Below are 27,816 nucleotides of genomic sequence, written 5' to 3' on the forward strand. Positions count from 1 at the left end.
TATGATTAATACTTCCTAAGCTGCATATCAATGCCCAAGGAGGAACATCTGTGTCAAGCTGATTTCCTCAACGTATTTACATCCAAGTTTTCTTAATGTGAAACAAATTTTAAACTAGTATTGAAAAAAGTAAGGCAGCTTAATTGAAGAAAATAGGATATGCAAATAAGCACATGGATGAAAAACCCATCCCAGAGGGAACTACTGTTTATAATACCTGAGCTGTCTTGGGGCTTTTTTTCTTAGGATTTGATAAAGGAGTCTAAGGCCAGATTGAACCCTCTGCGGCGGATCCAGACCAGTCTGCCTGGGCATACAGGGAGAATGCAGCTCCCCAACCCCCAGCCGCCACTTTAGGGGGTCTTGGCAGAGGGCTGAGGCGAGAACTCAGCCAAAGGGAGAAGGGACCAGGCCTTGGGTGACAGAGGGTATTCTGAGTTCAGAAACTGGACACGTTGAAGAACAAAATCCTAAAGACACACTTCACTACATCCTGCTGCATGTTGGGGCTCAGGCACCTTGACCACAAAGCCCTTCTAAGAGACAGCTATACAAAGAGAAGAGAATCCTTCCCTTCTCTCAGTTCCTACAGTTTCAGCCCCAGAGCTACATCACTTATAGCTATGGGAACTTGGTCAGATTATTTAGTCCCTCTGTGCCTCAGTTTTCTCATCTCTAAAATGGGGGTGATAATAGTATCTATCCCTGAGGGCTGCTTCAAGAATTAAATGAGATCTTATCTGCAAAGTGCTTAGTTTGGGTGTATGGCATAACCTAGGGGCTAATAAATGTTTTATTATACATGTAAGGATCTGTAAATATACTTGTAGCAAGTTTTCAGAATGTAAGGTGTGTGAGGTCCTTTGGCTAAGGGGGTACAGTGTTCCTGGCATCAAAAGAAGTGCATCCCAGTGGAAGGATGGAGTCCTCATAACAGTGTTTACCCTCTTATGCGGATGGAGATGGAAATGGGCCACCACAGACATTGTGGTTAGAATTTTTTGTTATTCTAAGCGCTGAAGTGGGGGAGGGCTAATGAACCTTAAGGTAAGAACAAAGAAAACATAAGGAGGTGATTTTTGTGTGAAGGGAAAAGGGACTGGGGAGAGCAGGGAGAGGAAGAAGGGGTTAAGATCCTTGGGGAAAGGGGCCCCTTCCCTGGGCATGGCCCTGTAGCAGTGGTGGCCCTAGGAGAGCTGGAGGTAGGAAAGCAGGGGCAAAAATCCCCAGAAGCACTCCCAGGCAGAGGGACTAGAGCGTGCAAGGGGCTTAGGTGCGAATAGATTTACTTTTATAAAATTGGGATCATCTACTCCACCACTTAGGGGCAGAGCTGGACTGGACCTGGAGATCAGTCCCTTCCCTGACTGTGTATCAGGCCCTGCCCAACACTGTCCCCATGGGAAGCCTCAGGATACTCATAAACTCCCAAGCAGTGGCTTTCAAGCTTTATCAGACTTCAGAATCACCTGGGGTGGTCGAGGGAGAGGGGTGGTTAACTATACAGACTTCCCAGTAAGATTCTCATTCACGTCTGGCATGGACCCAGGAATCTGCATTTGTGGCAGTTGTCCTGAGACTAGGCTACAAATGAGCACTCTGGCTGCTCCTAGAAACACTGCCCTAAGGCAGTGGTAGGTGGTCTCCACCTCTTCTATTCAAGAAGTGGAGAAAAGAAAGAAAAGAAAAGAAAAGAAAAGAAAAGAAAAGAGAAAAGAAGGGGAGGGGAGAGGAGAGGGGAAGAGAAGAGAGGATAAAGGAGAGCAGGGAGGAAGGGAGGGAGGGAGAAAGAGAGAGAAAGAAAGAAAGAATGAAAGGAAGGAAGAAAAAGAGAAAAAAGAAAGAAAGAAAGAAAGAAAGAAAGAAAGAAAGAAAGAAAGAAAGAAAGAAAAAGAAAGAAAAGAGAAAAAGAAAGAAAGAAAAAGAAAGAAAAAAGAAAGAAAGAAAGAAAAAGAAAGAAAAAGAAAAAGAAAGAAAGGAAGAAAAAGAGAAAGAAAGAAAAGGAAGGAAGATAAGAAAAGGAAAAAGGAAAGCAGAAAACATTGCTCATAGTAAGGGTTTTTTGGTTGTTTCAGTGACATATACATGTGCAGGTGTGAGCACTGGGGATTGAATATATTTTTCTTACTGAGGGTTATGGTCAAAAGTGTTTGAAAGCTGCTGCTTCAAGGTGACCCCTGAGCCTTGGTGGGAGTGGGGAGGACTGAACTTGAACTTTAGGGCTTGCCAGGCAGGACATAGTGAGCTGAGGACAGAGAAGAATGGACACCTTTGTTACATTTTAGTCATTCAACAGATTTATTGAGCACCTACCTATGTGCTAGGCTGTATTTAAGACATTGAGGATACAGCAGTAAAGAAGAACAAAGTCTGCTCTCCCGGACAAATAAACCTAATGGATATGTAATATAATGCTGGTAAGTGATAAGAGCTACGGAAAAGACTCATATGTTATGGGAAAGAGGGCTTGACGGAGGTGCTGCTCTAGCAAGAATGATGGAGGAGGTCTCTTGAAGCTGTGGCACTGGAACTGTGCCCTAAATAAAGACAGTAAGCAAACTGTGAAAATATCTGGGGAAGGAGCTTTCCCGGCAGAGGGACAAGCAAGGGCAAAATTTCTTTTTATACCATGAATTCTGCTCTCTCCCCTCACCAAAGAACCGCGCACAGTTTATGTTCTGAAACGGTGCTATAAGTGTACTTACAGATCCTCACACACGTGGTAAACTATTCATTAGCTTCTACTGTATGACATAGGTGGGAACGTATTTATTTTTGTAAAATTGGAATTATCTGTACATTCTGCTCTGTAATCTGACTTTTCACTTGCTTGTTTATGACATTTGGTTTGGTCTTTTTTTTTTTTTTTTTTAACTTTTTAGTAGTGAACATTTGGGAAAGTCTATTGGAAAGGACTATCCCCAGCTTTTGCTCTCCCACAGGCCTGCTTTTTAATGGCAGACCCCAGCCTCATCTGTCTGCCTGCCTGTCTCTGGTGTCAGGGCTGGAAACCATCTGACTGGGGTTCGCGTGGTTTCCAGGAGTAGCAAGAAGACTCTCAACCCTGTGGCTTCTTTTCTCCTGTGACGTATTCACAGCACAGCCAGCCTCAACTGTCACCTATAAGAGAGACTTGGCAGTCTGCCAGTGCAGACAGACTCAGACCACAGGGCTCCCATGTGGTGAAGTCCAGGCCCCCCGAGGAGAGAGTCCTCTCTGCTCTGGCCAGACCAGATCCAGGAGGGACCGGATGAGACCAGATCTTATCTCTGGAAAGCTCTCAGGACCAGCCCACTTCAGAGGAGAGACAGTATTAAACTGGGCAAGTCCAGGAGAGAATAACAAGCTCAGGCAGTAAAAAGCCAAGAACTAGGAAAATCTTTATATAAGGCAGAGTTAGAGGCACTGGTAGCATTAAGCCCAGGGGATGAAAGGTGAGGGGGAAGGAGGGGGTACACGAACTTATGTTCCCTACACGCACAGCATTCTATCTTATGTCCTAATTGGCTGTCCATGACTGTCTTCCTCTTTCATTTTTTATTCCAAAATACTCAATGATTTTAGAAAAAGAAAGTAAGAAAAAATACAACTATGGGAAAGAAACCTTAACACCATAGGGGATCACCTCCATCCATATATGCATCAGTATTTGGGGGGTGAGAAGTGAATGTAATGACCAGAAGTGGTGGTTTAAAAGGAAAAAAAAGAGAAGAAAAAAATACAACCATGGCAAAAATACTCAGTGAACATCTACTCTGTGTTAGAACTGTGCTGTCCAATACCACAGCCACTAGCCACTTGTGGCTATTTAAATTTAAAGTTAAAATTAAACACAATTTAAAAGCCAGTTCTTTAGTTGCACTAGCCACATTTCAGGTCCTCAATAACCAAAGGTGGCTTGGGGCCAGGTATTGGACAGTGCAGATACAGGATACTAACATCATAGTAGAATGTTTAATTGCAGTGCTGTGCTAGATGCTGTGTTAGACACCAGCAATAGATCCAGGTGTAATCAGTCAGTTACTGTCCACATGGAACTCCCAGTCAAGTGAGAAGGGCAAACAAGTGAAAAATTACACTAGATTGGGGAAGGTGTGGGGGCTTTGTAAACACAACAGAAAGATGGCTAACTCAGTCTGGAGGAAGAGAGGAATGGTAGGGGAGACTTGAGGGTAGAGAGGGAGATGGTATTTAAGCTGAGGATAAATACCTAGGCAGACAGAAATAGGTGAGGGAAGTAAGGAGCCCTGGGCAGAGGGAACAGCTGTGCAAGAACTCACAGGTGACAGCTGAATGAGCCAGGGAGCTGGAATTAGTTTCGACCGTGGAAGTCAAAAGTATGGGTGGTAGAGGTGGAAGATGAGGCTCAAAAGCTATACCAAAAAAAACAAAAACAATAACAACAACAAAACAAACAAACAAACAAAAGCTATACCAAACCTTATAGACCTAATGAAGGAATTTGGATATTAATTATCTATTGTGTATAACAAACCATCCCAAAGCTTACTGGCTTAAAATGACAACTGTTTATTTGCTCACAATTCTGTGGGTTGGCAAGTTGACCTGGGCTCAGCTGGCCGTTCTTCTGATGGTTACTTGTGTGGGTGCAGTCATCTGATTGCTCAGCTGGGGCTGGATGTCCTAAAATAGTCTCACTCAGGGACTTCCCTGGCGGTCCAGTGGTTAAGAGTCTGAGCTTCCACTGCAGGGGGCGAGGGTTCCATCCCTGGTCGGGGAGCTAGGAACCCACAGGCAGTGTGGCCAGATAAATAAATAAATAAAATAGTCTCACTCATATGTCTAGCATTCAGTGCTACCTATTGGATGAGCCATATGTCTTAAACAGGTTAGTGTGGGCTTCTTCCCATGATGGCAGCGTTCCAAGAAGGTGAGAGCAGAAACTACTATACCTTTTGAGGCTTAAACTCAAAAGTAGCAGAATGTCACTTCTACCACATTCTATTGGTCAAAAGAAGTTACAAGGCCTGCTCAGATAGGAAAAGCTACAATGAATTTGTGTCCATTTTAAATCTGTCACACCCAGGGATGATGTTGGCCTGAACTAGGGTGGTGGGTAGAGAGAAGCAGAGAGATTTTTTTTTTTTTTTTTTATGATATTTATGAGTCAGAACTGAGAAGTCTTGGGGATTGTTCTGGAACAAGGTGGAGAGGGTGAAGTTACAAATGACTCCTAGATCCTTGGCTTGGGTGATTGATGAATGGTGGAGCCCAGTACTCAGAGAGAAAAGAGGAAGAACAGGTTTGGGGGGAAGATAATATTTCCAGTGTGAGTCATGTCAAGGATGGTGTCTTTTGACAGCTAGGTGGAGACGGGCAGGAAGCAGGTGCATACGCTGATCTAAGGACAGAGATACCAGTTTGGGAGTCTCAGGTGCCCTCAGACTAAAGCATCTCCCAGGGGAGCTGCATCCTCAGAGGTGGAGCATATTACGGGCAGGCATCTGGTAAGTCAATACTGCAGCTGCAATTCTGAGCCTAGCCCAGTATGCCAGGGCAAAGCAATCAGTCTCTCCTGGTTGAAAGTTGCCAGGTTGGTATGAGGAAGAGGGATTAAGTTTCTAGGGAGAGTCCTCGGCTCTGAACTAAGATCAGTGTTGCAAGTGGCAAGCAGGTAGAGCCCAGCTCCTGTCAGAAGGAAGTCTCCTAACAACAGGCCACTGACTAATCAAGTAATGAATGCCTCATTACTGAGGGAGCATCAACAGGTGCTAGAGGAACCCTGATGGGGACACTGTGGAGGGGATTCCCCCTCTGGGTTGGATGACAGACCCTGTGGCCAGCCCTGACATTCTATGAAGGTAAATTTCCCTCACCATCCCAACCTCCGTTCCCACAGATACCTAACTTTCAGAAACTGCACACGTTTTCATTGAAGGCAGTTCTTCTGGGAGATCAGCACTGCAGGAGGCACCTATTAGCGTGCAAAAGCAATATTGGGTAGGGTTCTTGCCATTCATTCATTCATTTATTCATTTGTTCATTCATTCAACAAAACTCAGCAAGCCCTAGAAAACCCTGTGCTCTGTAGTAGGAATACAGAGATGAACAGACTCTAGCAGCAATTCGACTGCAACTACAAAAACTTTGTCTTGTAGCTGCTGTTAGTTTCTGGAACTGTCTTCCCACTGGATCTCAAGAAGTACTGCGGGGGTCTCTGCTATGGTGCTGAGCTGTAAAAGTTTGATTGGGTGGAATCAGGAAAAACTCCCAAGAAATAAAGCAACATCTCTATCTGGACGAATAATAAGTTAAAAGAGGACATTTATTAAGTGCTTTCTCCGTGCCTATTACAGTGATACCCGCTTTCCTTGGATTATATAGATTCTTTGGCAGAGCGATCCTAGTCTCTGGAACCTCCTCCACGCACTGTTGCAATAAGAAAGCAGGGCGGGGCGCGCTGGGCTCGATCCCTGGGACACGTTAAGTGAGCGGAACCGCAATTCGGCGGCCGGCGAGGGCGCCCGGACGGTTTTCTCCGGAACTCCAGCCCTAGCGACGCGCGCCTCGTCGCTAAGGGCGGAGGCGCGGGAGACTGTGGAGCTGGGAGGCTGCGGACGCCGTCGGGCTCGGCGTCCTCCATCGGCCTCAGCTCCCGGCCCGGCCAGCCCGCCGGTGGGTATGGAGCCCGAGGCGGGAGGAAAGGGCGCAGCTGGCGGGCCGGGAGGTGCGAGCCCTCGCGATTTCTGAGCCGAAGCCGCTCACCAGGCGGAAGAGTGGAGGGGATTCCCAGGGCCGGCCTTGGGTTGGGTGGCGTTACATCCAGTCTCCGACGAACACGCCTTCACCCGCTCCCGTCCCCCACCCCAATCAAAAATAAGCTTTGGCTGTACGCTTAGAGAGGGCGAGGGGCATTTGTGATCTGAAAATCCAGAAAGGAAAAACTGCGCGCAGGTTGTCCCCGAAACTTGGGGCAGCCTTGGGAGTTCTGGCCTAGTACTGATTCCCTGAATGACTTTGGGCAAGATTCCTTTAGTCTCTGAGCCACGGTTTCTCCTATCTGTACCATTAGTAGGTCAGATCAGACCGTTTCCCACTTGCTTCTACCTGTGGTTTTGTTTCTGTTTGAGCTGGTTTTTAGATTCCTTGGTCTTCCAGAGTGTAGCTTAGATGTGTGCAGAGGGAGATTTGGGGAGTGGGAGGGGGAATATGAAATCACCATTTACATGAACAGTGGACCAGGAGTCCAGCTGAATAAGGCCCAGTACCCCCAGCTTCGCCCCTGTGTGACCTTTAGCAACTCACAACTCTGGGTCCCAGTTTCTTCGTGGAAAATAACAGGTGGATATACTCTGGAATATATCAAGGAATGTTGTACTGGAGAGTTAAATGAGTGTTCTCTGAGTTATGTTTAGTGTGACCACTGAGGGACTTCCAGTGGTTAAGACTCTGCCGTTCCACTGCAGGGGGCATGGTTTTGATCCCTGGTGGGGAACTAAGATCCTGCATGCTGCACTGTGTGGCCAAAAAAAAAAAAAAATAGTGTGACTGCTGAGTATCTCAAGGCCTTTGAAAAGCAGATTGGGGCAGAAATGGGCCCTGGGATTCAGATTTAGAGATTTAGGTCTGATTCCACCTTGGAACCAACAAGGACATTGAGAGCCATATTGAGTTACAGGGTTTCCGAAGTCCTCTCTAGCCTTTCCAGACCTGATATCTGGGACAGGGCAGGGTAACCGCTCCTTAAAGGATCTGTTGTTGGACAGTTTTAAAGACCCTCATGTTGTTGGGTCCTTAAAAAGCTTCTTTCCAAGCAGACTCTCGCACCTTAGTATTTCATTCATTCATCCATTCAAGAGATACTTGCCTTGCACCTGTTTTCCCAGGCTATGATTAAAGTGCAAATACGAAAATGAACAAGACATTATCCCTCTTCTCAAGTATAGTGTATGTTCACGATATAAACCATGGGAGATAACTGAATAGTATTTTCATTTCTTAGCCTACTCATAATAAATTACAGCAACGTGGACATTATCCAAGTACAGTACATATATTTTGTTCTCAAGATTTTAAATGGACTTGCTATATAATATCTAACATAATGAATTCTTAGCCTTAGTGTGATCAGTCACTCTGGTCAGGAGACATAATTGGCTTCATATCTGGAGGATGTTAAACTTCATAGTTTAATATCCTCTGGACTCATTTCCACTTGTATATGTTCTCTGTGTATATTTGCAAAGTAAGTTCAATATATGTGTATTGAGTAGTATTAATAAGAGTGAAATTGCTGCTTTCAGCATTGCTATCACTGTTAATCTAGTAATCATGCTAGTAGTCATCATTTGCTACTAACAGTTTGCCAGGTTGAACCAAGAGCTTACAATGCACTAGCTTTTGCAGAGGTGCAGTATAGTACACTGGTAGAGAGCAAAGCCTGTGGCGTGTGAATGCCTGGATCCAGGTTTCAGCTCGGGCACTTATTTGCAGCTTATCTGTAAACTTGGGCAACTTACTTAACATCTCTGTGCCTGACTTTTCTCATCTGCAAAATAAGGATGATAACAATGTGTATCTCAGAGGCTTGTGGAATGGATTAAATGAGTTAACTATAAAGCACTTAAACAGTCCTTGGCACATTTTAAGTGCTATTTTTAATCTTCACAGAAGCCCAATGATAGAGTTATCCCATTTTACACATAGGAAACTGAGACTTAGAGAGGTTCAGCAACTTGCCCTAGGCCACAGTAGAACTGTAATTCACACCTAGACCTTGTTTTGAGACTTATGCACCTAATTAAATATTATTCTGACTATTTTGTGCTGGTCTTAATTATTAGAATAAGCCATGCTGTCAACCAATAATTAGAATTTATTTGAATTTTTTAAATAGAATTGTTAAAATGCAATATAACTTGTGTTCCTTCTTTGCAGATGTTGGGAATTCTGGGCTAGAAGTCAAGAGCTCTACCTAGTTAGAATTTTGAGCAAATAATGTTTCTGCCCACATTCTCCAGATCTTTAAAGAGTTTATATGTGATGATTTTGAAAAGCCCTTCTATCTCAAATTCTATGATTTATACCTAATAAAGTATTATTTTAAACAGGAGAAATTGCCTTTCTCACAAAAACAGTAAGCTCTAAAGAAAGCAGTCACCTGTGAAGATTTTCCATGAACAGAAGTACTATGAGTAAAATAAAAATATTTAATGATGAGTTTAAATATATCCTATTTTGCATATTTAAAATAGTTGTATAATTAACATTATGGTATAGTTTCCCTAATTATTGGAAATGAGGAAGTTATAAAATCTTGGAATTTTGCAAGATAGCGCTTCCTTTGTGAGGGAAAACTACACTTAACAATCTCCTTAATTAACCATCTTTTATTTACCTTGTAAATCTCCTTTCACTGCAAACATATGCTTAGAGAAGAGATTAAGTGTCTTTTCACTAATTACAGAGATTAAGAAGTGGCTGCCTGAGCTATTTTCCAAAGGATAAACTTTACAAAGCATTGAATACGGCAGCTCACGGAGAAGATCCTACTGGTTTGGGGGTAAGTAATTCTAAAGGTTTTCTTTTCCTTAGAATGTCTCATGAATACACTTCAGATGGGCAGTGTGGCTCTCGGAAGATACCAGTTAAGAATCCAATCAGTTTTAAGCAGAGCCAATCCATTTATAGCATATGAAGTTTCCAGTGACCTAGATCTATGGATGGCATCTGTCCTTAGTTTGATGACAGTGTTGAAAAATGGGTTATGTTGGCAGATAGGCCCTGCAACCTCTATCTAACTACAAACAATACAGCATTCCAAGCTTTTTGAAAACTATCTTGGAATTTTTCCTGTGGGCATATTTGTGTTACCTGAAAAACTGGATTCTCCTCTTGGTGGGTGTCAAACCAAAAGACATAACTAAGCCAAAGAGAGGGAGAAGGAAGGAGTTAGTACTTGCAGCAAGCCGGGGGAACACCAGGGATATTTCCCAAAACAGTGTCCCTCTGAACAACAAAATTGGGGAAGTTTTGTTTTTTGTTGTTTTTTTGGCGCACAGGCTTAGTTGCTCCTTGGCATGTGGGATCTTCCTGGAGCAGGGATCAAACCCTTGTCCTCTGTATTGGCAGGAGGATTCTTAACCACTTCACCACCTGGGAAGCCCAACTGGGGAAGTTTTAAGATAAGGGTACATGCATATTTATAAAAGGGCTCAGGTGGTGTATGCATATTCGTGAGGGGTTTGAGCAGAGGAGAATTCAGCATAGAATTGGGGCAAAGGCTGACAGAGTTCTAGCTCTAGTTGATTGAATTCACCAGGGTCAGCAAAGGTCAGCACCATCATTCCTTAAGTTCCAGTTGGTCTTCTAGTTGAGTGCTTGAGGGGGTTTTGGATCCTACAAAATAGCTCAAGAATGTGCCTCAGAATGTAACCTTCACCTTCAAAACAGAACTGGGAGTCTTTACAACTGATTTATTGTCTTTCTGGCCTGGTCAAGAGAGAGCCTTGTGGCCAGGCTTAGATCACAAAATGGCTTAGGCCTACGTGGCTTCTCTTATGTCAGAGAAGTTATGTCTGGTTCTCTTCCTCTGGGGACCCTCTGCACTACCTGCTGACACTTGGCTTGCGATGGAGAATGCTACAGTCTCTGAACTAGAAGAGTCCTTAGGTTCACTATTTCACAACAAATGTGTTTGTCACACTGTGCAAGGCACTTGAAGTACAGAGAAGAATATGAGAGTCCTTCCTCTTATACAGCATATAGTCTACCAAAAATCATTTAATCTGGTGTCCTCATTCATAGCTGGGGAGGCTGAGGCACAGGGTGGAGGATAGGGGAGCTCAGCGCCACACAGTGAGACGAGGCAGGGCTGGGGCTGGAGCCCAGGGCTCTTGATGCCACTCACAGTGTTCTTTCCACTGCATTGGCATCTGTACTGGTGTCCACTTAAAAAATATTCACAACCTAAAACATGAGAGTTATGTTTTATTCAGTGGGAATTTTTAGGACGTCTCAAGTTACCCTGAGAGAACTGCTCTGAGAAGGCGAGGGGGGAGCTAGGATATATAGGAGTTTTGCAGCAGAGGGCAGGTAGTTGGGAACATCAAAAGATTACTGTTAATTAAAGAAAACCAGATACGTCAAGTTAAGGAATTTAGTGCTTTTCTAGTATGGGAAGATGCAAGAGTCTGGGCTCACTGAAATCACTCCTTTGACATGTAGGATACTGGGGCCAGTATCCTGTGTTTTCATATCCTGAGTTTCCTCAGGTCTCCCCAGCTCACCATAGGCTGTGGCTGCAGTCGCTGATGACTGTGACATCCTTTGTTTACTGCTATGGCAGGAAATACTCCATTTCTCACTGGCTTCTTATTCTTGTCAGGAGGTCAATTCTGGCAACTTTCAAATGTAGGTTGAAATTCTTCTGGAAAACTGTGGTAGGTGTTTTGTTTTGTTTTTTGTTTCAAGTGTTTTCTTTCTTTTTTTAAATCTATTTTATTGAAATATAGTTGATTCACAATGTTGTATTACTTTCTGCTATACAGTAAAGTGATTCAGTTATACATATATATACATTATTTTTCATATTCTTTTCAATATAGTTCCCTGTGCTATACAGTAGGACTTTGTGGTTTATCCATTCTATATATAATAGTTTGCATCTGCTAATCTCAAACTCCCAATCCATCCCTCCCCCACACTCCCTCCTCCACACTCCCTCCTCCTTGGCAACCACAAGTCTGTTCCATATGTCTGTGAGTCTGTTTCTGTTTTGTAGATAAGTGCATTTGTGTCGTATTCCATGTAAGTGATATCATAGGGTATCACTTTCTCTTTCTGATTTACTTCACTTAGTATGATAATCTCTAGTTGCATCCATGTTGCTACAAATGGCTTTATTTCATTCTTTTTTATGGCTGAGTAGTATTCCATTGTATATGTGTTCCATATCTTCTTTATCTATTCATCTGTTGGTGGACATTTAGGTTGTTTTCATGTCTTGGCTATTGTAAATAGTGTTGTAGTGCATGTAACTTTTCAAATTAGAATTTTCTCCAGATATATGCCCAGGAATGGGGTTGCAGGATCATATGGCAACTCTATTTTTAGTTTTTTGAGGAACCTCCTTCAAAAAACTGTGGTTTTTAAAGGTAATGATACGGGACTTCCCTGGTAGTCCCATGGTAAGACTCCAAGCTTCCACAGCAGGGGGCCCAGGGTTCAATCTCTGGTTGGGTAACCGAGATTTGTGCATGTGCTGTGTGGCCAAAAAAAAAAAAAGGTACTGATATGTTGGAAAATACTTGGTGAGTATTAGCTGCTGTTTTTCCCTGTAGACTGTTCTTCCTAGAACTAGGTAGGCTGGTCATGACCATAAGAAACTCATCTCCTAGAATTTCTTTAAGCAGAGCCCCAGAAGAGATGGGAACTGGGTACTCTCACCTCCACCCTCTGGCATCTCAGGGGACAGTTAGTTGCAGAGGAACATTACCCAGAGTAGCTGAGATTAGGTCCTAGTCACATACCTTCAGTCCCAGCAGATATCCACACTGGCCACATCTTCCAGTCTCGTTTTTCCTCTGTTTCACCAGCAACCAATATAGGACCTGCACAAATTAGGTGCTTAGGGGGTGTTTCCTAAATGAGTGGATGCATGAGTATCTCGCTTTCTCTTTAGTTCTCGCCTTGTTAGTTGTTGGGGGTAATGCAAGTAATTCTAGAAAACATTAATAGTTCTTTTTTATTTGAATATCATATATCATCCATTATTGACATTATTTAATTTCTAGACCAGCGGTTCTCAAATTTTTTGGCCTCAGGACTTCCTTGCGCTCTTATAAATTACTGGGGACCTCAAAGAGCTTTTGTTTACATAAGTTGTAGATTGGATTCCACTCTGCCACCTCCTTTTGACATTAAAACAAAGCTTTTAAAAATATTTACATATTAACTCATTTAAAAGTAATAAACCTATTGCATGTAAACATAAATAACATAATTTTATGAAAATATACTTTCAAAAACAAAAAATTTTGGTTGGAAGTGAGTGGTATTGTTTTATACTTTTGCAAATCTCGTTACTGTTTGGCTTAAACAGAAGGCAGTTGCATTCTCATATGTGCTTCTGCATTCAATCTATTGCAATATGTTGTTTGGGTTGTAGTATAAGAAGAAAATCAGACTCACACAGAGACATAATTGGAAAAAGGAGGATCTCACAGACTCCCTGAAAGGGTCTCAGGAATCCCCAGCAGTCCTGAGATCACATTTTGAGAACTGCTACTCAGGTCATTACCTATATTGTCTCATTTAGTGTCACTATCTCCTGCATCTCATTCTGACTACAGAACAACCTCATGACGCTGGCACACTGATTTTGAGAAGTGTCACAGTGAATGTATTTAATAGCAATCTGGCAAGCTAGGAAGGTTATAGCCTTTTAGAATAACTAAGGTGCTTTGTCAGGAAGCTTTACCAGTGTAAATTATTGTCTCTCTCTCTTTTTCTTTTTTTTTTTTCTGGCTGCGCCTTGAGGCTTGTGGGATCTCAGTTGCCTAAACCTGGATTGAACCCAGGCCACAGCAGTGAAAGCCCAGAATCCTAACCACTAGGCCACCAGGGAACCCCCTCATTATTTTCAAATACACATTGTTAGTATTTATTTTATTATGGCTGAATATATTTACATAACATACAATTTATTATTATTTATTATTATTATTTAGTACATAAACAACAGTTATGCAACCATCACCACTATCTAATTCCAGAACATTTTCATCGCCCCAAAGGCAACTCTGTACCTATTAAGTAGCAACCCTCCATTCCCCCATCCCTTGGCAACCACTAATCTGATTTCTGTCTCTACAGAATTGCTGGCTATGGATATTTCATATAGATGGATTCATACAATATATGGCCTTTTGTGACTGGCTTCTTTTCCTTAGTATTATGATGTCAAGGTTCATCATGTTGTACTAAGTACTTTATTACATACATATATATTTTTTTTTGGCTGCACTGAGACCAGGGATTGAACCTGGGCCTTGGCAGTGAAAGTGCAGAGTCCTAACCACTGGACCACTGGGGAATTCCCAGTACTTCATTCCTTTTCATGGCTGAATAATATTCCATCGTATGCATAAACTGCGTTTTGTTTATTCATCTATCCATTGGTGGACATCTGGGTTGTTTTCACCTTTTGGCTATTGTGAACAGTGCTGCTATGAACATACGTGTATAAAGTTTGGTTTGAACACCTGTTTTCAATTTGGGGGGCTATATACCCAGGATTAGAATTGTTGGATCACATAGTAAGTCTATGTTTGACTTACTGGGGAACATCTTAACTTTTTTTTAGTTAGGTTTTTTTTAAATAAATTTATTTATGTATTTATGTATTTATTGGCTGTGTTGGGTCTTCATTGCTGCTAATGGGCTTTCTGTAGTTGCAGTGAGCAGGGGCTACCCTTCATTGTGATGCCCGGGCTTCTCATTGCCATGGCTTCTCTTGTTGCAGAGCATGGGCTCTAGGTGTGTCGGCTTTAGTAGTTGTGGCACGTGGGCTCAATATTTGTGGCTCGCAGGCTCTAGAACACAGGCTTAGTAGTTGCAGAGCACAGGTTTAGTTGCTCTGCGGCATGTGGCATCTTCCTGGCCCAGGAACCCGTGTGCCCTGCATTCGCAGGTGGTTTCTTGACCACTGAGCCACCAGGTAAGCCCAGTTTTGTTTTTGTTTATCTGCTAATGTTGTGTTGAAGGGTGCATTCCCAGGACTGCAAGAGTAAGGCAGGGAAAGGAGGAAAAGCAAATGCCCACAGTTAGTCTTTCTCATAAAAAGAATTTTTTACATAACCATTCTACCTACCATTGTTGTGCTTAACACAGTTAACAGTGTGTATTCTTCTTTTCACTAAACAGGGAACGCAACTTCCAGCAGCCACAAGGGATGCTGCTACTCAGGTGCCATCTGAAACGAACTCTTCCCCAGAAGGTCTCGTGCAGGTTCTGTGCAGTGATGGGGAAACTGCAGAGCAAACTCAAACATAGCACTTATAAATACAGGTACAGCAATCCTTCCTTGGGTGGGGCCCCAAGTTTTATGCCATATTACAATTCTCCACTAAAGAAAGAGAAGGCCCAGAGCCATCACTGATGACCTTCCCTGAACAGTCAGTTTGGTCTGTTTCCTTTTGGGTAAGAATCATCTTAGTAGCTAGTGTCTACAGCCACGCAGAGAGGGGCCCAGCATCTTTGGGAATCATCTCTAGAGTGAGCCAAAACTCCAGGCTTCTTCCTTTATCAGATTCCAGTCCTTCACTCATTCTGAGCATTTACAGAGCTAATAATGCCATTTCTGGTGATGTCAGCACGTCTCCTTTCTCTGCGCCTTTTCTGTCTTTCTCCTCAGCCTGGCCTGAGTTGCTACCATAGCCCGCACTCTTTTCCCCTTGCTCCCCTGTGCACGCTATACCACTGGGCCCCTCATTTTCCATCCTCTCTTTAGCAGGCCCGATGGATTTATAGAAGAGAGAATTCAAACTAAAGCTCTTCCAGAGTATAGCCCAGCGCACGTGGATTCCGTCTCTGTTGTTGCTGCCCTGAACTCAGACCTCTGTGTCTCCGGAGGAAAAGATAAGGTGGGGCACGCAGTGCTTCCCAGGGAACCAGCTTATTGCAGAGAAGGGAAGATATTTAGAAGCTGGCTTTGCATTTTTGACAGTAGGGTTGAGTAGTGTAAAAATATGGGGTTTAGAGTTAGAAAGACTGGGTTTAAATTCCTGCTCTGCCACTTCCTATTACTTTGGGCAAGTCTTTTAATTTTCTTGAGCTTCAGTCTCCTTACCTATTAAATGAGGATAGTAACGCCAACCACACAGGACAGTTGTGAGGATTAAATGGTAAGACCCTTGGTACTCTGCCAGACCACCCACATGCTTTTTATAAATGACAAGTATCATTATTCCAACCTATCCATTTTTACACCTACATGCAGACGCTGGAGTTATTTATCAGCAAAAGGAAACGTCTAGTCTCTTTTATGCTTCTCTTTTGCCAAAATTTCTATATTGCTGTGCGTCGTGACTCCTCCCATTGCCACTTTAAATCTCTTTGCTTTCTCTCCCTTATATTTGGATCTATCATAGCATTCAGACCTAGGCTCCTGCTGGCAAAAATCTTGATTATTATGTAGTAAATAATGCTTCTAATTTTCAGTAGCCATTTAGAATCTTCAAGTTCCATTTTCATACTGTATTTCATTGATTCTAAGATGCACGTTTCTACATTTTAGCACCTCTGAAATCAGTATGCGTCTAAAAATTGATGATATTTAATTGGCAGTATTTTGTCTTAACATCTGTATCATCTTAGACATATGAAATTTTATTTATCTGATCCTCACCTGTGAGGGGTAGATAGAGCAAGGATTATCCTCTGTTTTGCAGATTAAGAAACTGGAATTTAACTAGGTCAAGTGCTAACACTCTCTTTATTCTCTAGCAATGAACTACACAGACTGGGGCACAGAATGCTCTGAAATCCTGTTTAGGGGGAGAAATACAACAAAATACTAAAATATATACCTGGAAAAAGGATGGAAAGAAAATTTTAACAATGATTCTCTCTGGCAGATGGGATTATGGATGAGATTTTTTGAAATTAAAAAAAAAGTACACTCTGTTTCACAATACTGTGAATATACTTTTAATGCTACTGAATTGTACACCTAAAAATGATTAAGGTGGTAAATTTGAAAAAAAAAAAGTATGATACAGTTAGAAAAAATAACCTAATCCCATGTAGATTTTCTTTCAGCATCTACAACCAGAACCTCAACCTAAATCAGTTCCCCCTAGGGAGTATTATCCCAGACCCATCAGGAAGGCTCAGAGGAGTGGCCCAGTGGCTCGGGGAGAGACAGAGGAACTCAAAGTAGGAGGGGTGTGAGGACCAAAACAACAATAAAACCTTGATAGAGAGGAGAAATTAGGTAGAGAACGAGTAAAAGCTTGTTGTTTCAGTAAACTAAAATATTCTAATGACTCTGCAGACAGTTGTGGCCTATAACTGGAAAACTGGAAATGTGGTGAAAAGATTCAAAGGACATGAGCGTGAAATCACCAAGGTAATTGTCATATGATTATTATCATAGAGAGAATTTGAAATTGAATAAAGGAATGAATAAAGAAGTAGCTTTAGGGTAGTAAGAGTGACTGAATATTCAGTGTTAAGGAAAAATGCAGGGGCTTCATTTGATGATATGAAGCCCTACTCCAGGAAAAGCAGAGCGAACCATTCACCTAGCTATTGTTACAGGTATAGTAGACACAATTTTTTTTTTCATTATTAAGCCCTTCACAGCACCGGTGGTAAACAGAGAAAGCTGAGATTAACTCTCCCTGACCTGTCCTAACTAAACAGGGTCTTGTATTGAAGGCTTACTGAGTGTTTACCATAGCTAGGGAAATGACAAACTCCATGCCCAGGAATCTTTTAGTATAGTTTGGGTAATTTTTAAAATGCCAACAATAAAAATTAATTTGTTAAAGAACATTACACAGTAGACTGAGCTTCCAGCAAAAAATGATAGAGAATGTCAATTTATGTAACTCCCCTCTCTGAAGGTCCACCTAAATGAACCGAAAAATCAGATGCAAACTTCATCAAAATGAAACGAGGCATCAGCAACAATCACATAGCACAGAATATACTTACCTACCAGATACAGTGCATTTAGAACCAGACTGAGAGAGAACACCAGGCTCTAGCACTCTTATCTCCAGGTCTTTTTTTCCATTTTTAAAGTCCAATCAAACAAGCACACTGGAGCTTTTTTTTCTTGAGCAGATAGCCTGTATTCACAAATCAAACCAGTTCTTCAGTGCCTCTCGTGACAAGATGGTCATGATGTGGGACTTGCAAGGCTCCTCACAACCAAGGCAGCACTTCTCCGGCCATGCCATGGTGGTCACTGGATTGGCTGTGAGTCCAGGTAAGGTAAAGCCGATCTCTTCCCAACACCGTTGTACTTTCTGAAAATCCTCATTCCAGGCCCATCTCATGGACCATCTTCTTGCCATTGTTTCCAAAGATGCATCACGGCTATGCACTGGCTCCCGTGACAACACTCTGCTTCTGTGGGATGTGGGGACCGGACAGTGTGCGGAGAGAGCTTCAGTCTCCAGGAACCTGGTACGAACTCAGACTTGGTACAGAGCAGGGCACAGAAGGGAGCATGGGCTGAGGAAGGGCCTGAGAGGGAGATCAGGAGACCCATGACCAGGCATTAGAGGCTTGGATCCTAATTACTGCTCATCCCAACTCTCCGTCAGACCCCGGCCTCTCAGGGTTATTGGATTAGATGATCTGTTAAGGTCTTCTGCTTCAGAGAACAACTCTGCTAGTTTATATTGGAGTTTTACATGGTGTCCTCACTTATTCCTTCAAAACATAGTTATTCTACATCTTCTGTGGGCCAGACACGGTGCTAGAAGCAAGGTTACTGACCCCGGGTACAGTCCCTGGCCTCCAGGAGCTCACAGTTTATGTATATTGTGTGTTCTATATATGTAACATTATGCAGAAAAACAAGCATTACCTTTTGCTATATGTGTAATTTGCTCTGCTTACGAAGACCACTGTTTTCTGGTAACCTGGTATATCAGCTCCACAGCTTTTGGGGTCAGTCATACATCCAATCATCATGGATTCATTACTTTTTAGCTGTTACCCCAAGAAAGTTACTTAGAGTCTCAGTGTCTTCATTATAAAATGGAGAGAATTATATCACCTGACATGGTAATGTCCTTTAGTGGTCGTCAAATGTCAGTCCTAGTCATCTTTTCCCGTTTTGGAGACAACTGTCAGTGGCAGGATGTGCTTGCCCTGTGCCCCTCCATATCTGTGCAGGTTGCTGGAAGGAAAGAAAACCGTGTTCCCTTGGGTTGTTTGGAAAACTGTTTCATGCCTGTCCAGCAGGGGGCTGCAGGGATAAAGTGAAACACGAACAGTCTCCCTGAACCCTATGAGGCCTCAAGCTAGGGTTTCGTGGGTCCCACTTTAGAACAGGGGCTCCTCTCCTTAGCTGCCACCCGGCCAGAGGTGTTTGGGCTTCAGCACTCTAAGGGTGCCTGCGTGCATGTTGGGGCTCACAACTGGCCCAGCAGCTTCCACTGCTGTTGATAACCTGGGAGCTGACCGTTGAGCATGACTGGTGGGTATCTGCAAAACATAAGATCCCTCTAAGTCAGATGTACTAGGTTCGGCACCTTTGAGAAGTGATGGCAGAGGTGCTACTTAGCGAAGCTTACATGAATTACAGCAGAGGGATGACATGGTATGCAGAGGTTTTGAAAATTTTGCTTCTTCCAGGTCACTCACCTGTGCTGGGTCCCCAGAGAACCTTATATACTCCAGACCTCGGAAGATAAAACCATCAGGTGGGCCTCCTGAGTAGGAAGAAAGCGTTTCTGGTGAAGGTTTGTGGCTCCCATGCTTGCATGACTGTTCCTACTCTGCTTCTCCATATTGCTTCTCCTTCCACCCTCTGCCTCTTGCCAGTCTCTCTGATCTGGCCTCACAGGTCATCTGGATAGAGGTTGAATGGCAGTTCAGCTTGTTCTGGCTGGCTTCCAGACAGCTGATTCTGCCAGCCCCCACCGTGGAACCGTGTTCAGAGTACCCTCAGAGTCAGTCACTCGCTCGTCCCACCCCATTCAAGCGGCCCTTGCTTGGTTCCAGATGTTCGCAATCACTCAGCTCTCAGGTGAAGCCCTCCCTGTGGAAGCAGGGTTAGACTCACAATCAGGGAAGTCACATGAAGTCCATCCTTAGGCTAGAGAGCACGACTAGAAACTTTGGACCTCAGAAGAGATTCTACTTAGAAAATGGTAGGAAGCCAATAAAGAGGTAAAAATGAGACAAGAGATAAAACAAAACAGTCCCCAGAAGACCCCATGGCTCAGGTTGGTCAAGGCCTGTAAATCTTTTGTATCTGATTCTGGAATTATGATTGCTCCTCTCCATCGTGATAAGTATCTTTAAAAATTTTTTTCAGATCGCAGGCACAGAAATATTCTCTTCTCTGTTGAAAGTCGTATCCCAAAGGACCAAATTAACAAATTAAGTTGTACCATTAAGATACTTGGTCTAAATTCCTATTAATTAGATCTCAAAATAGAAAGAACGTAGATGTCATTCAGTGTGGTTATTTCCTGCCAGCTTTGGGGTTTCTGAGATTGATCTGGTTCATGTTGCTGTTTTTAGGTAAATCATGGCGTTCCATTCCGACTGGCCAAAGCAGCAAAGAGCCAAGACGTTGACGTTAGCAGGCTATTACAGGTGCCTTTCAGCACATTTACTACAAAGCCATTCCTTGCTGTAATTTCTTTCAGATTGTGGGACAGTCGGGGGCTGCAGGTAGCTCATATATTTCCCGCAAAGCAACACATCCAGACCTACTGCGAGGTCAGTGAGGATGGACACAAGTGTATCTCCTGCAGCAGCGGCTTTGGAGGGGAAGGCTGTGAAGCCACGGTGAGAAACTGTGCGAGGTCCAGGTGTTTGGTCGCTGATGAGAAATGACTTCCTCTGGCTTCGTGCCTGTACTGGGCTACATAGGCAGGCTGTACTAATGTCTCAGGCCTATTCCAAGTGCATACTGTCAGTGATCCTTTGCATACCAGACACTTCTTTCAAGAAACCACCATTGCTTAAACTCTCTGCATGGGTCGTAGAAAAGAGGAATGTGATGAGAGTCAAGATGGAAAGGCGTTACACACAGAACCAGCCTGCTAATGTCCCTACTCCCAACAGAGCTTAGAAAGGCGAGTGAAGAACCAAGTGTGTTCCCGTTGTACATGTGGTCACAGTAAAGGCGTTCAAGCTCTTCGGGAAGTGTGGAGCTCTAGTGTTGGTTAAGGGCCCACCCCATCCCTAATCCATATAACTTTCCTTGCAGTTAATTTCAGGATAGATTGCCTAGACTCCTACAAAGTATCTTGGATTTCTTTCTTTCTTCTTTTTTGTTTTTCGGCCATGCCACACAGCTTGCAGGATCTTAGTTCCCCGACCAGGGATCAAAACCATGCCCTCAGCAGTGAAAGTGCAGAGTCCTAACCACTGGACCACCAGGGAATTCCCAGTACCTTGGATTTCTAATTGTAAAATATCAATTAAAAGGCTTATCTAGTATCCAAATAGGACAATTACAGTTCCCATTTTATTGGACACATTATGTGCAAGGCACTGGGCTGAGCATATTATAGTGCATTATCTCATTTAAGCCTTAAAACAACCTTGTGAGTTAGGTATTATTATAGTTCCCATACTACAGATGAGGAAATAGAGGCATGGCGAGTTGAAATCTCTTGTATAAGATCACACTTGTAGTAAGTGGGAGGTTGAGGTGTTGAATCCCAAGCTATTGATGTAGCATCTCTTCTCCAAGCTAAGCATTTCCAGCTCCTACAGTTGTTCCTCGGATGCCATGGTATCCCGTGATTTCATCATTTTTTGGACACAATTCCATTTGCTCTTGTCTGTGAACATTGTTCTCAAGGTGTGGTCTGATTAGCATCAACAAGAGTGGGCTGTCAGGACTGTCGTCTCCCTTGTTATAGAATCCAGTCTTCCTATACCAAGATTCAGCGTCTAGGCATTAAATCAGAAGATCTGCACCTGTGTGTACTTATGAGCAAGTGCTCCTAACTGTGGGGTCCCCACAGGAGCTCCAGATGCCAAGAGGCTGATATAAGGTAGCTCTTGAGCTGTCATCGGAAGTAGGCAACCCCATTCTGTCCCATCGTGCTGCAGGACTTGGAGCTTTCACTAACCATGATGATGAGGAGGAAGGCAACAAACCCTCTGGCACATCCTTAACCTGGGTTGTTTGAGACATAGTTGATGCTCAAATAGTCACTGCATGGCTGGATGCTTGGGTGTGTGGATGGGATGGATGAAGATAAGGGTGCGTCTGTGAGGAGGTAAGTGGAGGGAATAGGTGCACCATGAGAGGCCAGGGAGAGGATATCAGTGAAAGAAGCATGTCTGAAGCTGGGGAAATATGCAAGTGTGAGCCAGCCTCTATCATTACTTTGCAGTTGTGGGACCTAAGGCAGATGCGGAACAGAATCTGTGAGTACAAGGGGCACTTTCAGACTGTTGCGTCCTGTGTCTTTCTACCGAGAGCCTTAGCCACGATGCCTGTGATTGCTACCTCATCACATGACTGCAAGGTGAAGATCTGGAACCAAGACACTGGGGGTAAGGAGTCTGCTGTTAATGCTTCTCAAAGATACACGAAGTCCTACAGTCTTCCTTAAAATTCTTTCTTCCATTGCTCAGCATATACTGTCCCGTGTCCTGCCACTGTGCAGTCCCATAGTGTTTTCTTTTTTAATTTTAAGTTTTTTATCTTTGGCTGCATTGGGTCTTTGTCACTGTGCGTGGGCTTTCTCTATTTGTGGCAAGCAGGGGCTACTCTTTGTGGTGTGCAGGCTTCTCAGTATGGTGGCTTCTCTTGTTGCACAGCATGGGCTCTAGGTGTGTGGGCTTCAGTAGTTGCAGCACGTGGGCTCAGTAGTTGTGGCTCAAGTGCTCTAGAGCGCAGGCTCAGTAGTTGCGGTGCACGGGCTTAGTTGCTCCTTGGCATGTGGGATCTTCCTGAACCAGAGATCGAACCCATGTCCCCTGCATTGGCAGGTGGATTTTTAACCACTGTGCCACCAGGGAAGTCCCCCATAGTGGTTAAGAGATGACACCAGGAGACCAGAATCTCTGTCCAACCTCTGGCTAGGAGCCATCACCATGTAACCCCTGGTATCATGTTGTACAGACTCGTTCCTGAGAGCACAAACGTATTTTATTCTTTTATTCTTTCTACCTGAAGTTCCTCATCAGGTTTTAACTTTTGATGCTCAAAATGTCTGGAAAAGAGAACAAAAATTTCCATATAAAAACTCATTTTTAAGGACTAAAATGAGAGCCTCAGCTCGGTGGGGGTGAAGTGGGGTAAGGAGAAGTCTCAGAAAGACTCTGCCATCTCTTGACTCTGCAGCTAAGATTTGGGACCGCAGTGCACGTAGTGACACTTCAAAGCACCAGAGAAAAAGATGTTTTAGGGAACAAGCTCCCCGGAGTCTTCGATGCAGTAGTACACCAGAGCCATCTCCTACTGGCTGATTGTTAAATATTCAGGAGTATTTAATATAGTCATGGTGGTAGTATTCACACCACATAAATTGGCAAATGCTATGAAAAAGCCAGTTCACCAGCACCCCACTGCTTCCATGCTATTCTGTTCTGGACACTGGCTTCTGCCAGAAACAGGAATAGCATTAATTTAGAGAACCTCAAGCCAAATCCCTTGGATAGTCATCTCCCAGAAACTCAGCTCCCAGGAGGGGAGGATAGGGTCACCCCCTCAGAGAAAAGATGTGGGATCACGTCTAGTGGCTCTCGAGCCGGACTTCCACAGTGAGCACAGCCTGGCTGCACCCTCACCTGGAGTTGTGGGAGGATGGGGAGAACAGCTGTTTTAGATTCAGGAATCAAAAACCTGAGACCAGGGAGAACCAGGTGTGAGAGCGCTGCCCCGTCTGCCAGGTGTGCACGTGTAGCTCTTAGACAAGCAGCCTGCAAGGTGCGGACGGAGGAAGCTGGGTCAGCTGGCAGCCCCAAACTGTCCTTCAGCTCCCTCATCACCCTTTGTCCTGAAGGGAGTGAGACCCCGGGGAGCCAGCAGCTGAAGATTGGTATCCTTATCTGTTTTCTCTGCGCTGGCCTGTGCTTTGTTCTCTGGGCACGTGCCTGAGGGCAGTGTTTTAACGTGGCCTTGCAGTAAGGCCCTAATTGTCCAATGTATTTCCAGATAGAATATGTCCTGTTGGGTCCGTGTGCCATTCTCTAGAGCTGACATCTTGGGGTTGACTTCCCCACCAGTGCATGTTCCTCTGAGGCACATGGTGCCTCTCTCATCTGGGTTAGATGCACATAGAGCGTGCTTTATTTCTGGGGGTTTCTCACAAAGACGCTGCCTTTCATGATATTGCACTCTTGGCCTAACGTGCTGGTTCCCCCTTCCTCCCCAGCCTGCCTTTTCAACTTGTCTCTGGATGGATCAGGACCTTTGACTTCTCTGGCTGTGGCCGACACCATCAACTTATTGTGTGCAAGTTTCAGCAGAGGAATTCACTTACTCAGGGTGGACCACAGCCGAGGGCTGGAACTGCGGGAAGTGGCAGCATTCTGAGGCCAAGAGACCTTCACTGGACAAGAGCAAACTGTGCCCCTCCTTTCTCAGTGTGACTTTGTGTTTTTCCATGTCCTCTTAGGGGGAGGGCAGTGTGGAGCTGGTATTCTTTGCTTAGGTTCCCTTGGAAGGTTTATCAGTGTTAGAAGTCAGTTTAAGTCTGGTGTTCAAAATCAAGTGCAGAGATTAGAAATATGGACTTAACCATAAGGTTCTCAAACTAAGTTAAATCCAAATGCAATTTTTAGTGAGCTTTGGGGACTACTCTTCAAAAAAAAGTTTATGAACCTCTCACCTTTTGAGATGGCCCACACTCTGTCCGTAGCATGTGTTTCTACCAAGGCTGTATCACCTTTTGAGGTGGACCACATTCTGTCTATGGACTGTGTATCTCTATAAAAAAAAGGTTATGGCTCAGAATGATGACCTGTAGGTGTAAGAGTGATAGGCCTCTGTCTGTGAGAGTTAGAACGCAGGTCTGAGTCTGTTGAACTGACCTTTCCTTTTCCACGTCTCCACAAAAGAAAAAATGCAGCGGAGAGAGAAACTCTGTTTTGGTTCCCTCATAGTTATCTAGATGGGAAAGAATGGTACAGCTCCATGGAGGAAATGGACTGTAGACCTGTGATTTAGCTCTAACTAATCACGGCCCCCCAGCAATGTGAAGAATCAAAGTTGGGGCAAGAAAGCAAAAGCCTTGGCTTCTACTTGGCATAGAAGCAGAGTGGGAGGTGGCAAAGCCCCAGACTGGTGCTAGGGCTGCATGATCACAAGACCTGAGATGGCGTGAAGAGGCCACAACCGCAGCGCCTCGCCCAGCATTAGCTGAGTTATCAAACCCCTTCTGTGGATAAGAAAATGGAGAGATTAAGGCTAAACAAAATTTCATTTGTGTATTTTAATATTTGTACTTAGTTTTTTATAACCCTTTCTAGGGAATGCCCAGGTGTGAGGCAAAGGGAATCTCTACAGTAACAATAGAACATATAGAAAAAAGTAGAAAGATGGACTCCACTGTGCCAGCCGCTGAGCCCCTCCTTAGGGAGGAGGGGCAGGGTGTGTGAATCTGTCTTTGTGGCCCACAGGAGATCAGTGCTCAGAGACACGCTTTCCTCCAGGAAACAGAGCCACTGCTGTCTTCAGGCAAGCCCGCACATGAGGCAGCCGAGGCCTGGGGCATCCCTTTCTGACGAGTCCCAAAGAAAGGTTTACCACGTGTCCTCTCTGGCCCCTGCTTGTGCCTGATAGCAGTGCCTGGCAGCCATCTTCCTGCTGCTCTTTGGGGCCAGCTCTCCCATGCTGTCTGCAGTCACTGGGAAAGAGACTCTTAAGCTCATGCAATGCGTCAGAACTGAGTTGGACTCTCCATTTTCCCACTTAGCTGGATGATCTTGGGAAAGCTATAAACCTCAGTGTCCTCACTTATAATATGGAGTTCATAATCATGTGTTCCTCACAGGGCCGTTCTAAATGCCAAGCAAGCTAGTGGGTACGTACAAATGGCAGCCACAGCTCCTGACTGCCCTCTCTGTCCAGACTAAACACTGTCTTTCCCACGCGACACATTCACCACTCCTTCACCCATTCTCCTTAGTTCGTAGTTTCTAAACCTTTAGTCATTGTTCAGCTTCCCTGTGATTCCTTAAGTTATGGATCTTTGAGCTCTGGCAGGACAAAGCGGGTAGTGGGAGAGGAAGCTGCACCATTGAGCACCTACAGGTGGCTGAATACATGTATTCCCACTGCAGTTCTGTTATTCCCATGTCACAGATGAGGAAGCTGAGGCCCAGGGGCATCCAGTCTTCTGCCTGAGGTTACACACCTAGAGAGGAAGGGGAGGAACTGAGGGTGGAGCCTGGGTCTGCCTGACTTCCTCCTCACCCCTTTGCCTCTGCATTATGTCACAAAGTTCATTTTAGAAATTCGTAAACCATGACATTGTGTATTTTCTAGACCAGTTATTAACTTTTTGGCTCCAGGGAGATCCTCCTGGCCAGGTGCCTGGGAGCAGTAGACAGGTGTCTCAGGAAAAGCCCTAGCAAATCCTGAACCATTAGTGCTACAGCTGAGCCTTTTTTTCTAGAAGGAAAGCAGAAAATCCAAGGGAGTGGGTTGGGAGGGGGTCCCAGGGAAGGGGAACAGAGGTAAGGTATGTGAGAAAATAGAAGGGCTCTAATAAGCCCAGTTCTATTACCAATAAAACTGTTTCCCTACACCCTACACATGCTTGATGTAAAAATTCCTTATCTGTGCATTTTAAGTATTTAGAAAATAGAATCATAAATGCAAAAGTTTTTATAGGATTTTTCAGTCTTATATGCCCTAATCAGGTACTCTAAGCACCTAAGATACAAGCTGCTGAAATGCATTCATTTGTTCATTGAACGCTTCTTGTTTTAGAGGCTATTCCTCTAAAATCATATAAGGGAATTTTTCAAAGACAGTTGGCTTTTTTCTTTTTTTTTTTCCGCTGTGCTGCATGTGGGATCTTAATTCCCCGACCAGGGATCAAACCCTTGTCCCCTGCATTGAAAGTGTGGAGTCTTAACCACCAGGCTGCCAGGGAAGTCCAACTTTTTTCTAGGAAAGTATATAAGCCCTTGGAATCTGGTCAATTATATTTTAAATTTTTTTTTAATTTATATATTTACTTATATAAATTGAAAATATTTATATATTTAAAGAAAATGCATGGTGATTATTAACGACCTTCTTATTTATTTGGTTTTTTGGCAGCTTAAATTATCCTATAAGAGGACTTTATTTTTACTAAAAGGTTAAAAATAACCTGGAAAAGAGTGAATTTTTTCTTTCAAATAGCTACCAGCAAGCACTGTGATGCGGTGAATACCATCGGTGTCCCCAGAGTATCAGAGAAGTCCCCATTATCGCTGTCTTCCTGAACAGTGATTATTAAAGAGGGTTTCTCAGGACTTCTGAGTTTACAGTCACTGAAATGGAAATAATGTTCAGTCTTCTGGCTGTAGCAGCAGAAATGTACCTTCAGATGTGTGTTTTCAGCACTGGCATTGAGAGACCTGTTGTTTTCAGTCTGTAATGACCTTCATTTTGCCTCAGGAATTTCAAGTATAGGTCACTTTTTTTTTTAGTCTTTTAACACTGAGAGGAAGGAACTTAGCTTTTTCTGAGTGGCCTTTTGAAAGCATAATTATTAAAGAACAGCTTCATCATTAAAAACACAGCAGACTGCTAGTTGTTCCTGAAATGGGCACTTCTTGGCACAGGCTGTCCAGCTAAGACAGCATGCCCAGCTAGGCAGAGCGATGAGAAGTTGGTGTCAGTGAATTGTGAGGGAAGTGATGTGTGTAATTTCCAGCTTATTAGCTCGAAAGGAGCATGTTTGTCCAGGATTTCCCCTCTGGGTCCCTTCCCACTAGCTGGGATGCAGACTGCCAGGAACAGCTTCAGCTATTCAGATAAGGACAAATTGATGGAATCCAGGGCCCCAAATAACCTCCAGGAGCTGAGCTGTTCCAACAGCCTGACCAGCTGGACTGTGACTTGGAAGAGAACATCATTCTTTTCAAGCCACCATATATATATATATATATATATATATATATATATGCTTTTAATTA

General features: G+C 43.8%; 1 protein-coding gene across 6 annotated transcripts; it reads left to right on the forward strand.

Annotated features, from left to right (window-relative positions):
- The first annotated feature begins 5,388 nt into the window (after positions 1 to 5,388).
- On the forward strand, positions 5,389 to 27,783 carry WDR31 (WD repeat domain 31). 6 transcript variants are annotated; one of them, XM_057724777.1, is made up of 11 exons: positions 5,389 to 5,468; positions 9,428 to 9,523; positions 14,887 to 15,030; positions 15,473 to 15,605; positions 17,018 to 17,092; positions 17,815 to 17,959; positions 18,059 to 18,159; positions 19,339 to 19,406; positions 20,361 to 20,502; positions 22,068 to 22,230; positions 24,057 to 27,783. In XM_057724777.1, exons 3-11 carry the CDS (start codon positions 14,915 to 14,917, stop codon positions 24,215 to 24,217), a joined length of 1,104 nt encoding a protein of 367 aa, XP_057580760.1. In that variant the 5' UTR covers positions 5,389 to 5,468; positions 9,428 to 9,523; positions 14,887 to 14,914; the 3' UTR covers positions 24,218 to 27,783. The 6 variants fall into 6 exon arrangements, with proteins under 6 accessions (XP_057580760.1, XP_057580761.1, XP_057580759.1 ...); XM_057724778.1 differs by lacking the exon at positions 5,389 to 5,468 and adding an exon at positions 5,687 to 5,822; XM_057724776.1 differs by lacking the exon at positions 5,389 to 5,468 and adding an exon at positions 6,481 to 6,636.
- The last annotated feature ends 33 nt before the right edge of the window (positions 27,784 to 27,816 follow it).

The sequence above is a fragment of the Hippopotamus amphibius genome, chromosome 2 (assembly GCF_030028045.1).
Source record: "Hippopotamus amphibius kiboko isolate mHipAmp2 chromosome 2, mHipAmp2.hap2, whole genome shotgun sequence".
In the NCBI taxonomy this organism is placed as follows: Eukaryota; Metazoa; Chordata; class Mammalia; order Artiodactyla; family Hippopotamidae; genus Hippopotamus; species Hippopotamus amphibius.

What these genes read in the sequence shown, in the direction of transcription:
- WDR31 (XM_057724777.1), top strand. Translation starts at nt 14,915, where the DNA reads ATGCTGCTACTCAGGTGCCATCTGAAACGAACTCTTCCCCAGAAGGTC. An exon ending in GGGAAGGCTGTGAAGCCACG is followed by an intron (nt 20,503 to 22,067) that starts GTGAGAAACTGT and finishes ATTACTTTGCAG; the next exon opens with TTGTGGGACCTAAGGCAGAT. An exon ending in CTGGAACCAAGACACTGGGG is followed by an intron (nt 22,231 to 24,056) that starts GTAAGGAGTCTG and finishes CTTCCTCCCCAG; the next exon opens with CCTGCCTTTTCAACTTGTCT.